This window comes from Pristiophorus japonicus, chromosome 8 (assembly GCF_044704955.1).
Source record: "Pristiophorus japonicus isolate sPriJap1 chromosome 8, sPriJap1.hap1, whole genome shotgun sequence".
Classification (NCBI taxonomy): Eukaryota; Metazoa; Chordata; class Chondrichthyes; family Pristiophoridae; genus Pristiophorus; species Pristiophorus japonicus.
The window spans coordinates 57757350-57773800 of record NC_091984.1 but is presented as its reverse complement, the minus strand read 5'-3'; the positions used below and the strand labels follow the sequence as shown (position 1 = coordinate 57773800).

At 41.7% G+C, this 16451-nt stretch overlaps 1 protein-coding gene across 8 annotated transcripts in view; it reads right to left on the bottom strand.

Moving 5' to 3' along the window:
• Positions 1 to 16451, bottom strand: part of mast2 (microtubule associated serine/threonine kinase 2) — a 641111-nt gene that overhangs the window by 77545 nt on the left and 547115 nt on the right. For all 8 annotated transcript variants that reach the window (XM_070886829.1, XM_070886832.1, XM_070886830.1 and 5 more), the window contains 3 exons: positions 15592 to 15667; positions 10665 to 10874; positions 2005 to 2106 (listed from right to left, as the gene is read on the bottom strand). In XM_070886829.1, coding sequence (XP_070742930.1) covers positions 2005 to 2106; positions 10665 to 10874; positions 15592 to 15667 — 388 coding nt within the window. The remainder of the gene's footprint in view (positions 1 to 2004; positions 2107 to 10664; positions 10875 to 15591; positions 15668 to 16451) is intronic.

Here is a 16451-nt window from a genome sequence, read left to right as displayed (position 1 = left end):
GGATATAGGAATTTATAATGGCAACACAAAATAAGAGAGCAATGTTGGCTTTAAAATGGGAACGGAATTACATCTGCTCGCCGTAGTCAAATTATTTCCTGTCTTGTAACCCTGCTTCATCTGAAGACTCACTTGAGCTTGACTTCCCATGTGCAACAGTATTTATCCCAATGTTTATTCTATATATTATATATATGTATGTATGTAGTGGCAAATTGTTGTCTTAAAGCTCTCATTCCATAGCTTTTTGTGCTAGGAACACACCCTCCATGATTTGGGCTAAAGGTGAATGTTAGCCCGATTGTGTTTTGTCTGGCACACAAATTTCCAATGCTGCCACAGTCTGTATTTGTCATAAAACAAGTTCCTCTGGAAGGAGGATGGAAGCTGTAAATGTTAAATACAATTGATGTCTATTACTACTGCAGAATTATATTTTACTTTAATCCCACAGTGGAGACTTGCACAATTCATTTTACACATATATACTTTCTTAAAAAAATGCCCAATTTTTCTTCTTTGGATTGCACTCTATATTTTTGTACTTAAATTATAGAAACCTGCAGTAATAAGTTTTACACAATTAAAGGGCAATACTGGCTTTAATAATGTACACATAGAAATGGGTTTCAATGCACTCAAATATTTTCAATAAGCTGCAAATATCATTCCTTTATATTTACAATTACAATTTAATTTTTTTTAATAGAAATGTAGACAGAACATTCCAGAGCACCGAATAATTTCCAAATAAATGATTAAATATTATACCTTTAACAAAAGGGGTTCAGACATATAACCGCAGCCCATGAACAATTAAAATGTATTTGTTCAAATTGGTGGATCATTATTATTAAAAGAGACAACTGAATTCTGAAAAAAAAATGTAATTAACCTCCTTTCTCTCTCACCAAAAGTTCAGCTATTCTGACTTGGTAGTCTTTTAACTCTTCGAGGGTTTTTTTGAGCTTTTAAAATCCAAACCCATCTCCATTTTAAGAAATAGCTAGAAAAGTTCACTTTTTAAAACGGTAAAGAAACAGAAAGGTTTAATGGGGAAATTAAAATTTTTATGTTTGCATTTGTTTCCTTCTAATGTTTTTGGAATAAATTTTATAAAAGATTTCTTCTACATCTCTGTGTATATTCCCATTAACTAAAAAATGAATCATAAGCGGGCAGTTACTTTGAGCAGTCACACACCTGCCCTTTTCAAATGGACAAAGTACTAAGTATAGTGACTTGAGAAACCCAATTGCCAAACCACCAATAAAAGATAATTTACAGCAGAAATACTTAAACCATTTAAAAATGACAATCAGCTATCTGATTCAAATAGTCAGAGTGATGGATTAATAAATATTCTTGACCACAATTTTGATTTGAGATCTCTGGTGAAGCACAGACAGAGCATTTATGTCTCTGATGCTCCCTTATCCCCATTGTGACTGCTTTTTACCCTGCTCATTTGAAAGCTGCAACCAAGAGCCTTCAAACACCATTAGCTGAACACAGCACATTCATTTTGTATTCACCTGCTCACCCATCTCGACAAATCTATTTTATGACACAGTAGGAATTGCTTCTTTGGGTTGGGGGATGGATCAATGTAACATACATTTCTGTAGTGTCTTGTGGCACATTCATTTATAACACATGCAGATTTGATTTAAGAGCTGCTTCATGAGATTCACAGGAAAGCTTGGCAAGTTGGAAGTCCAGGACAGCTATATGGCCTTGCCATTTAATAGCATTTAATATTATTTTAGAGCAATTTATAATCAAAATATCACTCATCGCCACATTTAGAGAACTACTAGATTAACTTTAAGCCAACGTTTTCTATCTGTTCTCTTTCACAATGCAAAATTTAAATTTAATAGAACCAAGATTACAATGATCTGCTTGGTCTCGAATACTTATTTACTTTTGTGCCTCAATTCTGTGCATACATATTTTATTGATGGACATGCAAGTAATGGGTACATGAAAGGTTTCTCTCACCAGACACTCAAGCAGCCGTGCTGGCCGGGCAATAACGATCATCAGCTTCTTCACCAGCTGGGTCACAAATGTTACCTCCGAACTCTCTGACCGTTCGTGGGCCTGTAAAGGAAAAGTCATATTAACATTTCAACACACGATGCACAAAGCCAGCACACGATTTATTACTGCAACAATAGAAACTCCATTATGCATACACAAACCATGCCAATGCCCTCTGCCTCAAAAATAGGACCTTTAGTAAGAACAGAAATGGAGGGACTCAACTTGTAACAGTGTTTCTGCCAAAATCCTCACACACCTCTGATGCTCCAAAATTTTCAGCAAGACATCATCTTGCTCAAAAGATAATTTAGACATCTTCTTTTGATGCGGTCTAAACCCCTTTTGAAACATGCTGCATTACATACTAAAACCTCAATTGTGTCTGCAAGTTATGCCTTGACAGCAGCAGCACACAATCATTAGCATCTGAAGCTGATGTCATGGTTGTCTGAGGAATGCCTATGTCATTCCTATACACAGTGAATCCCAATGACATAATCACCAGCAGAACAATGTACGAAGGCAGGTTAAGTTATACTCTGTCTGAAAGATCATCCGTCACCACCAGTAATCACTGGAGCACGAAATTAAAATGACCCACCATTCCCCCCTTCCCTCCAGGTCCCCACCGTGCTCCCTCCAACAGACTCGAACCAGGTGGGTGCAAAGCAATAATAAATGTGTTTCAAAGAGAAAACAAACACAAATGTCTTTTTTCTCCAAAAACACAACTGCATTTTTTGTTCAGCTTGGAATTTTCTGTTAAAGATTCTCACTTATTACTCCTGCTAGTTTTAAAAATCTACATCTTTTAAAGCTTCCAAGTTAACATTCAAGTTTTTGCAGAATAGGATATCTGAAAGGTCAGAGTACCAAAATTAAACACCGGCAGCTCAAGGTATTGGAGTGGATTGCTGTTCAAAGTTAAGCTTAAATTAGATTAAAAATCAACACTAGAAAACAAAGCTTAAAAGTAACATCTGCTTTTCCCCTCCCTAAACCTTGTTTCTGGACTTCTTCATAGGCTCACACTGTTGGCTGTACAAGGTGGCTGAGTTTCCTAGCCATACAACACGCTCTTTGCAATTTTTCTAATCCAAAGAGACCTCATTAGACACGTAAATAATATTTTCAACGAGTGACTCTCACTATACAACAACAACTTGTATAGCGCCTTTAACATAGTAAAATGTCCCAAGGCGCTTCACAAGTGTGTTAGAAGACAAAACAAATAAATTTGATACCGAGTTACTAAGGAAGAAATTACGACATAAGAACATAACAAATAGGAGCAATAGGCCATTTGGCGTGGATAGAGAACTGGTTGGCAGACAGGGAAGAAAGAGTAGGAACAAACAGGTCCTTTTCAGAATGGCAGGCAGTGACTAGTGGAATACCGCAAGGTTCAGTGCTGGGCCCCCAGCTATTTACAATATCCATTAATGATTTGGATGATGGAATTGAATGTAATATCTCCAAGTTTGCAATGACACTAAGCTGGGTGGCAGTGTAAGCTGCGAGGAGGATGCTAAGAGGCTGCAGGGTGACTTGGACAGGTTAGGTGAGTGGGCAAATGCATGGCAGATGCAGTATAATGTAGATAAATGTGAGGTTATCCACTTTTGGAGCATAAACAGGGAGGCAGAATATTATCTGAATGGTGACAGATTAGTAAAAGGGGAGGTGCAACGAGACCTGGGTGTCATGGTACATCAGTCATTGAAAGTTGGCATGAAGGTACAGCAGGCGATGGAGGCGGCAAATGGCAAGTTGGCTTTCATAGAAACACAGAAAATAGGTGCAGGAGTAGGGCCATTCGGCCCTTCGAGCCTGCACCACCAATCAATAAGATCATGGCTGATCATTCACCTCAGTACCCCTTTCCTGCTTTCTCTTCATACCCCTTGATCCCTTTAGCCGTAAGGGCCATATCTAACTCCCCCTTGAATATATCCAATGAACTGGCATCAACAACTCTCTGCGGTAGGGAATTCCACAGGTTAACAACTCTCTGAGTGAAGAAGTTTCTCCTCATCTCAGTCCTAAATGGCTTACCCCTTATCCTTAGACTATGTCCCCTGGTTCTGGACCTCCCCAACATCGAGAACATTCTTCCTGCATCTAACCTGTCCAGTCCCGTCAGAATTTTATATGTTTCTATGAGATCCCCTCTCATCCCTCTAAACTCCAGTGAATACAGGTTAGAAGAATGAGAGGGGATCTCATAGAAACATGTAAAATTCTAACGGAATTGGACAGGTTAGATGCAGGAAGAATGTTCCCGATGTTGGGGAAGTCCAGAACCAGGGGTCACAGTCGAAGGATAAGGGGTAAGCCATTTAGGACCGAGATGAGGAGAAACTTCTTCACTCAGAGAATTGTGAACCTGTGGAATTCTCTACCACAGAAAGTTGTTGAGGCCAGTTCGTTAGATATATTCAAAAGGGAGTTAGATGTGGCCCTTACGGCTAATGGGATCAAAGGGTATGGAGAGAAAGCAGGAATAGGGTACTGAAGTTGCATGATCAGCCATGATCATATTGAATGATGGTGCAGGCTCGAAGGGCCGAATGGCCTACTCCTGCGCCTATTTTCTATGTTTCAACCTGCTCAACCTTTCTTCAGATGACCGGAATCAACCTCGTGAACCTTCTCTGAACTGCCTCCAATGCAATTATGTCCTTCCTTAAATAAGGAGACCAAAACTGTACACAGTACTCTAGATGTGGTCTTCCCAATACCCTGTACAGTTGCAGCAAGACTTCCCTACTTTTATACTCCAATTCCCTTTCAATAAAGGCCAGCATTCCATTTGCCTTCCTGATTACTTGCTGTACCTGCATGCTAAATTTTTGAGTACACGAACCCCCAGATTCCTCTGTACTACAGCATTTTTTAATAGCTTCCCATTTAAATAATAATTTGCTTTATTATTTCTCCTACCAAAGTGGATAACCTCACTTTTTCCCACATTATAGTCCACCTGCTAAATTTTTGCCCACTCACTTAAGCCTATCTATATCCCTTTGTAGATTCTTTGCGTCCTCCTCACAACTTGCTTTCCCACCTATCTTTGTATCAGCAGCAAATTTGGTTACATTACACTCAGTCCCTTCATCCAAGTCATTAATATAAATTGTAAATAGTTGAAGCCCCAGCACCGATCCCTGTGGCACTCCACTAGTTACTGATTGCCAACCTGAAAATGAACCATTTATCTTGACTCTGTTTTCTGTTAGATAGCCAATCCTCTATCCACACTAATATATTACCCCCAACCCCGTGAACTTTTATCTTGTGCAGTAACCTTGTGTGGCACCTTACCGAATGCTTTCTGGAAATCCAAATATACGACATCAATTGGTTCTCCTTTATCCAGTCTGCTCGTTACATCCTCAAAGAACTCCAAATTTGCCAAACATGATTTCCCTTTCATAAAACCATGCTGACTCTGCTCGACTGCATGATGATTTTCTAAATGTCCTGCTACTACTTCCTTAACGATGGACGCCAGCATTTTCCCAATGACAGATGTTAGGCTAACTGGTCTATAATTTCCTGCTTACTGTCTCCCTCCTTTCTTAAATAGGGATGTTACATTTGTGGCTTTCCAGTCCATTGGGACCACTCCAGAACTCGGGGAATTTTCGTAGATTTATCATCAACATCATCATCATTGTCAGTCCCTTGAAATCGAGGAAGACTTGCTTCCACTCTAAAAGTGAGTTCTCAGGTGATTGTACAGTCCAATGCAGGAATTACAGTCTCTGTAACAGACAGTGGTTGAAGTAAAGGGTGGGTGGGGAGTCTGGTTTGCCGCACACTCCTTCCGCTGATGCGTTTAGTTTCGGCATGCTCTTGGCGACGAGACTCGAGGTGCTCAACACCCTCCCGGATGCTCTTCCTCCACTTTGGGCAGTCTTGGGCCAGGAATTCCCATGTGCTGGTGGGGATGTTGCACTTTATCAAAGAGGATTTGAGGGTGTCCTTGAAACTATTACAACCAATGCATCCACGATCTCTGCAGCCACTTCATCTAGGATGCATGCCATCAGGTCAAGGGGATTTGTCTACCTTTAGTCCCATTAGTTTGCCTAGTACTTTAGCTGTAGCGATAGTGATTGTTTTAATTTCCCCCACCCCCCCACAATAGCTCCTTGATGATCAATTATTGGGATGTTTTTAGTTTCCTCTACCATGAAGACCGATACAAAATATTTGTTCAAAGTCTCTGCCATTTCCCTGTTTCCCATTATTAATTCTCCAGTCTCATCCTCTAAGGGACCAACGTTTACTTTAGCTACTCGTTTATTTCTTATATACCTGTAGAAGCTCTTACTGTCTGTTTTTATATTTCTTCCTAGTTTACTCTCATATGCTGTCTTCTCTTTATCATTTTTTTAGTCAAGTTTTAAAGAGTGTCTTAAAGGAAGAAAGAGAGGTAGAGAGGCGGAGAGGTTTAGGGAGGGAGTTCCAGAGCTTTGGGCCCAGGCAACTGAAGGCACGGCCACTGATGGTTGAGGAGTTATAATCAGGGATGCTCAAGAGGGCAGAATTTGAGGAGCGCCGATATCTCGGGGGGGCTGTGAGGCTGAAGGAGATTACAGAGATAGGTAGGGGTGAGGCCATGGAGGGATTTGTAAACAAGGATGAGAATTTTGAAATTGACGCGCTGCTTAACCGGGAGTCAATGTTGGTCAGCGAGCAGAGAGCTGATGGGTGAGCGGGACTTGGTGCGAGTTAGGACACGGACTGCTGAATTTTGGATGACCTCAAGTTTACATAGGGTAGAATGTGGGAGACCAGCCAGGAGTGTGTTGGAGTCGTCAAATCTAGAGGTAACAAAGGCATGGATGAGGGTTTCAGCAGTAGATGAGCTGAGGCAGGGACGGAGATGGGCAACGTTACGGAGGTGGAAATATAGAAATCAACAATGCCATATTATGGAAGTGTAACCTTCTCATGAAAGACAGCCAATAGGAACACAATCTATATTACACAGTTTATGAACTATGGAAAAAAAAAATGGATATTAATGTTTTGAGGTGGATTTACAACTGAAGATTTTGTCTTAATCCATACAGAACGAATTAATTGATCTGCACTCACACACCATGGGCTGGTAGTTTTCACAAATACAACAGAAAATATCACAAATGACATTTTATGTGGCTGTGTCCTTGGCACACTCTCATCCAACTCGACCAATCTGCAGCCGTTGACATGTTTGACCACACCATTCTTCTCCATTGTCCTGCTCTGTGTAATTGCCACCTACTCAGTCGTAGTGAGAGAATCACCTGCCATGGCTTCTCTTCCCACCCTCTTCCCACATCTGGAAGACCTCCCCAAAGATCTATTCTTTGGCTCCTTCCTATTTCTCATTTACATGCAGCCTCTCAGCGACATCATCCAAAAACACAACTTCAGGTCCCACATGTGCTCCGATGACACCCAGTTCTACATCACTATGACCTCTCTCGACCCCTCCACTGCCTCTGTGCTGTCAGACTACTTGTCAACATCCAGTCCTGGATGAGCCACAATTTCCTCCAATTAAATACTGGTAAGACTGAAGCTACTGGGCCGAAAACTGCGGCCTCGCCGGATGCGTATGATGTGCGCACACACCCAAAGAGGCCTCGCAAATGCCGGTTCTAGGCACGCAATGCGCATGCGCCGAGAACCTATTTTTGCGATCTGTCATCTTTTGATAGGCCCAATGCATCCCCGTGAGTAGGACATCCGCGGGGCAGAGACTGGGCTATTTTCCCCAACTCTTGCCCAGCGAATGTCCTTCAAACTCTCATGCCTGGTAAAAGCAGGTGTTTCGCCTACTTTTACCAGAGTAAGTTTTAAAATGTAGAAAAATTAAAATTTAATCACTCATTTTTATATTAAAAACCCTGTCCGTTAAGGTAAGTTTATTTTTAACCCGATTAAAACACATTTTTTTAAAAAAATGCAAAATGTTTTTTCTAAAACAATTAATTTTAAATATGAGAGATTTTTTTTGAATTTATTGTGTTGTGTTTCTTGTTTTTGGGTATTCTCATTGATAGTAATGGGAGCTCATACAAACGGAGTTCCCATTGTCAATGAGAATACTACAGCGATTAGTGGTCCAGCCCCCGTGATTCCAGGATACCCAAACGTACCTGGAAGACATGTTCCTGTACGCTGGACTGCGAATGAAGGCCTCTGGAATCCTACGTTCCTCCCACACCACCAGGTATTTTCGTTAAAAAATTTCGCGTCGGAAGCGTTCGCTCAAAGGAAGCCTCCAATCGCAATTTCCCTCCCCCACTGCCCCCACCAACACAAATTCCATCCCTCTCCCTGGCAACTGCCTTAAGCTTAACCAGATTTTTTGCAACCTCGGCGTCCTATTCAACTCGGAGCAGAGTTTCTGACCCCATATCCTCTCCGTCACAAAGACCACCTACCAGCTGCTTAACATAGCCCATCTCTCCCTCTGCCTCAGCCCATCTGCTGCTGAAACCCTCATTGATGGTTTTGTTGCCTCCAGACTAGACTATTCTAATGCTCTCCTGGCTGGCATCCCATCTTCCACCCTCCATAAACTTAAGCTAATCCAAAACTCTGCTGCCCATATCCTAACTTGCACCAAGTCCCATTCACCCATCACCTCTGTGCTTATACGACATCAATTGGCTCCTGGTCTAGCAATGCCTCGATTTTAAAATTCTCGTCCCCATGTTCAAATTTCTCCTTGGCCTCGCTCTTCCCTAGCTCTGTAACCAGCTCCACCTTACAATCATCTGAGAAATCTGCATTCCTCCAATTCTGGTATCTTGTGCATCTCCCAATTTGTGTCTGATAACACTGCTGTGAAGCGCAGTGGGATGGTTTACTATATAAAAGGTGCTATATATATATGCAAATTGGTGTTGACTACATCCAAAACTCTCTGAAAAGTCTCCAACAGTTGTAAATTCTCTGACTGTTCTCCAAGCACCTAATACTTACAGATGGACAGTGGAGTATATATCTGTGTATGAAACACAGCTATGAAACACCTTAATCCGGCAAAACACCATATCATACAATTCAGTAATATATTATACACTGTAGCATGTCTATGTACCACTTGCTTTTGATGTACAGTTGATGCTCATTATTAAAGTCACAGTCATGCCATTCAATTGTCACCAACCTTTACAGCAACATCTTTGACTCAGTTTCACTATATACAAATCAAAGCCTAACCAAATTAGGCACTTTCATTTAGATGTGAATGGCAATAATAGTGTTCTGGTGATAAAGCTTCTGTGCACAAAGGGGTATTGCATACTATTGCATCAATTCCAGTCACCTCATTCAGTATGTTTTGCTTTACTGTACTGTTATTGTTCCCAGGTGCATTTTGGGTTCTTGTTGCAATGTAGACATAATGACTGCATGGTTAAGCTGATTGTATTTTGATAAATCTCATGCAAGTTTCAAACTGTAGAGATTTCATTGTAATATCAAATTTTATTAACTCAGGACAGAAAATAACACAGGGAAGGCTGGCAGTTTAAACACAAGAACCAGCATCAATCCAAAGGCAAGAGTGGTAGAGAACTCATTATCATACACCACAGCGATGATAGTGGTGATGCAAGGAGCTTTGAATCAGTGCCACTGTCGAGTAGGGGGCCAGCTGTATACTCAGATCATTTCATACCGCTCAATGGGGATCCTACTGCTGTTTATAAAATGCAAGAAAACAACAGATCTTCGAAATGAACACAAATATTCTTGAAAAGTACCATTGTTGATGATAATTCATAAATTCTCAATAGATCATGACCAAATCACAGGTGTAATTCAAATTTAACTGTGCCTTTGTTATTGGTTTAACACCTCTAATGGTAAATCTGAGATTAATTCCGAAACCCGAGTAGTAATTCCTAGCGAAACCCACTGCTTGCAATGACTAGGTTAAGTAATTTATCACTTTTAAAGACAGCACAAGGAGAGTGTATAATGTTTGTACTTGTCATTGAAAGAACTGCAGTGTTCCTATGGCATCGCTTGAGGCACTGTGTGTTAAATTTCATCAGCTGTTTATCTCAATCATCCCAATAGTCACAGATTTATTGAGCCCAACTCTCAATTGCCTTTCGGAAACAGCATTCCCGCAAGCGGCAGTAAAACTTGCCGAAATACAGCAAGTTGGCCCTCACTGCTGTCTTCAATGGTGAGGGGGGGGGGGGGCGAGGTGGGCAGCTTGCATTCCAATCATTTCCAGGTTTCAGCAAAAATGGAACAGTTTTATGAGGGTCTTAAAAGATGCACTTACATTTACAATGTTTAAGTAACAAAATTAAAATTAAATTAGGTTATATCTGCAGCAGGAACAACACATTCTGGAAATATATAGCAGGTTCATTAGCATCTGCAATGGGAAAGGACATTTTGGGTACAACAATTGTATTTTACTTTCAGATTTCCAGCATTTGTATTTTTTTTAAATTGATATCTGCAGGAGCTTTTTATAGTCCGACTGGAATCATATTTATTTCCAGTCAATGAGGTAAACTTAATGGTAACAGACAAATTGGTTATAATGCTGCCACGTTAATAAATTAAAACATAGAGACACTTACATCTTGCAGCAACTTCTCCAGGTTCTCTTGCAGTTCAAAGAAGTATCTGGAGGTGATGAGTCCATCTCGGGATTTGGCTAGGCAGTCCCTGGCCAGCTCAATAAACTGATGGTGGATAAAGCTCAGCACCCCATCAGCTAATGGCAGCACATTCTCAGGAGCACTTGATGTGATGAACTCCTGCAGGTTTTCTTCCATTTGAGCCGTGGCCTATTGAGTGGAATTTGTTTGCCATATTTTATTTGCAATAAATTTGATTTTCCTTGCCCTTTTTGCTAAATTTTAAATAAAATGAATGTAATACGTGTTAAAGAGTTGCTATGGTATCGTCTTGCAAGACACTTTATCAGATATATAAAGAATTTGTATTTACAGAGCATCTTTTGCAACCTCAGGTCATCCCAAAGCACTTTGCAGCCAATTAATTACTTTTGAAGTGTGGTTACTGTTGTTTTGTAGGCAAAACAGAATGTTGACCAGCATTTTCATTTGTCTGGTTATAGTTTCTTTTGAGAAACCAAGGTTAATGGTCAAGGCCTATAGTGCAGGATTGCCACCGAGGTTGAAAATAATATGATGCGGTAAATCAGGCTTAGCTTTTAATAGATTGTAGGTTGTAGGTAGAAGGAAAGACTGAGGGACATGGACACTGACAAAAGTAGAGTGCTCATTTTGAGAGAGCACGTACAGACAAATAAGGATGCAAGCTTTAGTTCATAGAAGAGTTGATCTGCTTACACAAATTGCCATCTAGCCACAAATACGAAAAAAGGCATTGGGAATAAGCCCAGGAATTTCCATAGTCTTGAGATACCAGAACACAACAAGTTGATCTGAGTGTTGAATCATAATTTCAAGATAGTGGGGAATATGAGAACAAGCATTTAGGATAGCATTTCTGGAGCATGGAAGAAACAAGAATGCAAAGTTCAAAGAAGCCCTGACCGTAGCAATATCAATTGGTTCTCAGGATGGAGATGATGCTGGCAAGTTATTGCCCATCCTTACTTTTCCTGAGATGATGGTGGTCTTCCTCTTGTTTGTACTAGAGTGGTTAAGTTGATGGTTTCAGAGGGCAATAAGAGTTAACCACATCGTGTGAACTAGAATTACGTGTAGACCAGGACATTGCAGAGGAAGGTAATTTGGCAGCTTCTTTTTTTCCCGTGCGTGCCCACACATTACCAGATTTATTGAATTCATTTTCACAACTTGCCATCGTAGGATTTGCTCCCATGACCTCTATGTTGCTAGACTAGTGTCATAATGACACTGCCATACTCATAATGAAGCAAGAGAGATTGGAAGTTAGAGATGATAGCTGGTCCCACTCTCAAGTGCTAAGCTTTTTCTTATACCCGGTCTAAAGGAAGTTGATGAATGTGGGATATAGTCATCAACAAAAGATTGGATTAGTGGAGGAAGTTATTGATATAAAGAGTGGGAGAGGAGGCAGAACTCTGCAAAAGCATTGAGCAATTTGAAAAGAAAATACAAACCATAAAAAAGCTTTAGTGGGCAGCTATATGAACTAAAATAAAGTAGCAAAGCAAGAGCAATAGTTAACTAAGTAAGAGTGATCATCTTTCTTAAGGACAGAGTGAACAAATAAGAAGGGATTGTGCTGATCATTGTAGCAGCTGCTTCACCACACGGACAGCAGTAGTTCAAGAAGACCCATCCAATGTTCCCGTTAAGCTGCGCAGTCCCACGCAGGCCGCTCACCGGTTTTCACATTGTAGATACCGCGCACGTGCAAAAATTTGAATGGGCCGCACATGAGGCATTGCGGCTTACAGGGCGCATTGGATCCACCTCCACTTTTTACAGGCAGAGAGTGATGGCCAATAAATGCTGGCTTTGCCAACGATGACCTCATCTCGAGAACGATTTTTTTTTTTAAGTTCAGAAGGACCTGCATAGACAGGTACCATGGAATAAGATATTTCCCACACATTGGGCTTAAGTTTCAGTCTGAGTTGTTCCTATTTTTTTGGAGCAACTCGTTTAGAATGGAGCATCTTAGAAATTGCAATTCTCAGCATTTAGTTTGTTCCAGTTCTAGTGAGTTAGAATAGTTTCATTTTAGAACAGATTTTTTTCAAAAGAGGGAGTGTCCAGCCACTTACGCCTGTTTTGCAAGTTTAGGCAGCGAAAACTTACTCCAAACTAACTTACAATGGAGTAAGTGTGTATTTTTGTACACTCGCCTACACTTATAAATCAGGCGTAGGGAATGAGATATGAGCGGGGGAAAGGGGGTTTACAAACATTAAACACTTCACTTTTACAAATGAAGAGCTATCACCAATAATAAATGATAAATAAATCAATAAATCAATCAAAAAAAATATTTTTAAAAAATCAATAAATAAAAAATTATGTTTCTACTCACCGACTGCAGCACCGGGAGCCCTCCAACAGCATGCTGGGACGCCCCCACCCCCCCCACCCAGTGTCTCGCTCTCTGCCTCTGTCAGTGTCTCTCTCTGTCACTGACAGCGAGGGGATGGGGTAGAGGGGGGGAGGGGTGGGAGGGGAGAGGAGGGGGCGGGGGATGGGGGAGGGAGGAGAGAGTAGAGGGGAGAGAAGGAGGGGGAGGGGAGGGGGAGGGGAGGAGGAGAGGAGGGGGGGAAGAGGGGAGGGAGGGGAGAGGAGGGCGGGAGGGGGGGGAGGAGGGAGAGGAGGGCGGGAGGGGGGGGGGGAAGAGAGGGGAGGTGGGAGGGAGGGGAGAGGAGGAAGGAGGGGGGCTGAATTGGGGGGGGGGGGGGGAAAGAGAACTGAACCGGGGGGGGGGGGGGGGGGGGGCTGAACAGGAGGGGGGAGAGAAGGGAGCTGAACGGGGGGGGGGGGGGGGAGGAGGATGAATGGACCCCACAGAGGCCAGGGCAGGTGGTCCCCGCTGACGCCAACGCCGGGCTCCCACAAAGGACTTCGGGTGGGGCCGCCCCCAGCAAGAGGCCGGGCGGGCCCCACCAACGGCGACGATGGCGCCAGCTCCCACGGAGTACTTCGGGTGGGGCCCGCCCACAGCGAGATGTCGGGCAGGCGGGCCCCACCAACGAGGTAAGATGTGTCAGGCCACTCGGCCCGGGATAGGGGCGACGTCCCTTCGGCCTGGGATAGGGTCGTCGCCCGGAGACAGGACGCGCTGGGAGGGCCAGGAGCTACTGCGCACATGTGCAGCTGCTGGCAATGTTTTTGGCGCAGGGCTGTAGCTCCGCCCCCAGCAGCTCCTGCTGCGCCGCGCCGAGCTGGAAATAGGCCTACAGATATCGGAGAATCGCGAGGTAAGTATTCGGCGCAATTTTTGTTCTACAAATTAGGCGGGCCTCTCCGATGTGTGCCGTTCTAGCGGGCGTCCGAAACATGAGCCCTATGAGACTGGCCAGATGGATTGCAATGGTCTTTTCCTGACCTGTACATTACTATATAAATTTTCAAGCAGATTAAAAGGTTGACTGGCATTAGGTAAAAGAAGAGAAGGCATAGGACATGGGTTTGCTTTGTACAAAAAGCACACATCTTGAGGATAATGGGAGGGAAACCACCATGACCAGAGGTCCTATTAGAATCCAAAGAGCAGAGTCTCGTTGGGCTTAAAATTTGATGGCACAATGGAAAGAATTGCTAAGATTGGAGTTAGAGGCAAAATGTGAGCCAAAAGAGACAACTTACTCTTTATGAAAACCAGCAAGTATGTTATCTGGACAGAAGGGTGGGGGGTAGAGAGGTAAAAAGAATTCACACACGATATGACAACTTTGGCAAGTGAACAGGAGCAGCAGCCACGGGAGCTGCATAAAGACAACAGTTGAGACTCCTTTTTGATAAAGTTACAAGCAGAGATAAAGTTACTTTAGGATGCTGCAGAGTGATCAAGGTAACAGTTGTGATAAGTTGAAACTTTACAAGAAACAGTAGAGCGACAGGAATGGTCGAATTAAAATGTAGTACCTGTACTGAATCTGACAGAAGGGTAAGAGCAAGTTATAAAAGCCTCCATACCAGCTAGAATAAAATCAGTTATTTCACTGGCACAGATAGAAGGGTCAGGAAAGTAGCATTTGGACCAAGAAAAGGTAGCACAGAATTTGACAAATCCTGTTGACATGACTTGTAAGACTAAAGAAGATGGGACTGGTTCATAGAATGTGATCCATTGTAGAGTATTGGCATATAAATGTTATATTGGAACACTAATTAATATATATTTAGAAGTGTGTGAAAATTCAGTTGATACCCCTTCCCCTATAAGTAAAAGAACAGGTGCCACAAAAGCCTACTGGATTTTCTAAATATTTTAAACAAAAATCATATATTCACATTGACATGCTGAAGGCAAAGCAGACATTTATGGTTTTACTTTCATCGATAAAAAAAATTACATACAATATATACAATCAAGAAAGACTGGATCAACTGGGCTTGTATTCACTGGAGTTCAGAAGAATGAGAGGGGATTTCATAGAAACGTTTAAAATTCTGATGGGGTTAGACAGGTTAGATGCAGGAAGAATGTTCCCAATGTTGGGGAAGTCCAGAACCAGGGGACACAGTCTAATGATAAGGGGTAAGCCATTTAGGACCGAGATGAGGAGAAACTTCTTCACCCAGAGAGTGGTGAACCTGTGGAATTCTCTACCACAGAAAGTTGTTGAGGCCAATTCACTAAATATATTCAAAAAGGAGTTAGATAAAGTCCTTACTACTCGGGGGATCAAGGGGTATGGCGAGAAAGCAGGAAGGGGGTACTGAAGTTTCATGTTCAGCCATGAACTCATTGAATGGCAGTGCAGGCTAGAAGGGCCGAATGGCCTACTCCTGCACCTATTTTCTATGTTTCTATGTTTCTATATAAGTAATAGATGTGCGCAAATATTTAATTAATGAGCTGCCTTTTTTTAAAAAAAAGATCAATACTCACCTTCGGAAATCTTTCTTTATACACATGGTTCATCATTACTATCTCATTGTCATAGAAACAAGGGGATCGTCCGGGACTGTGATTTTAAAAAAAAGATACACTTATAAGTGTAAGTAACAAAACATTTTATTTTCAGGAATAATGTCAATATTTCATCAGTAACCATACTACAAACTTTGAAAGTCATTTGCTGCTTCATTGGATTTGACACATGTGTGAAGTAATGCATTATGTCATGAGATACTGTTTACAGACCACATTTACTCAATCAGAAATGTAATTATATGGCTAACTGCTTGAATAAAGCAGACAGTTTTCAATTCCTTGTGGCTCTTTGAAAGACAGAATGATAACACATTTCCCCCATTCACTTTTCGTTATGTATAAGGATTCTGTACATCCCAGCAAACACAAACAGTTGTTGGAAAATGAACATCTGGCTTAATTTTAAACACAATATGTTAAAAATTAGGGTTACCTGAAAATGATACTGTGTTTAAATGATTGTATGTACAAAGGGTTAATGTATAAACTATGTTTTACCCCAGAATGCATGTGTCACTTTCCTGGAAGATTTGCCTCAGTGTTTTTAATGAGTTAGATTAGAGAACACATTTTGACTTAGTCTTTAATTTGGCCAATTAAGGCCCGACCTAATGTTTCTTCCATTATTACTAATAACCAATTATCATGTTATGGGAGAATTTGGAGTTTGTTTAGCAATAAAAGTGTATTATTATAAAAGACATAGAATGTATGGGAGTTAAGAGTTTCTATGGCAACCAGCTAGAGTAAGACAGTTCTGGCCTGGGGCCCCTGATTTAATGGCCTAAGGTTGCCTTGAGACATACACCGGTTGG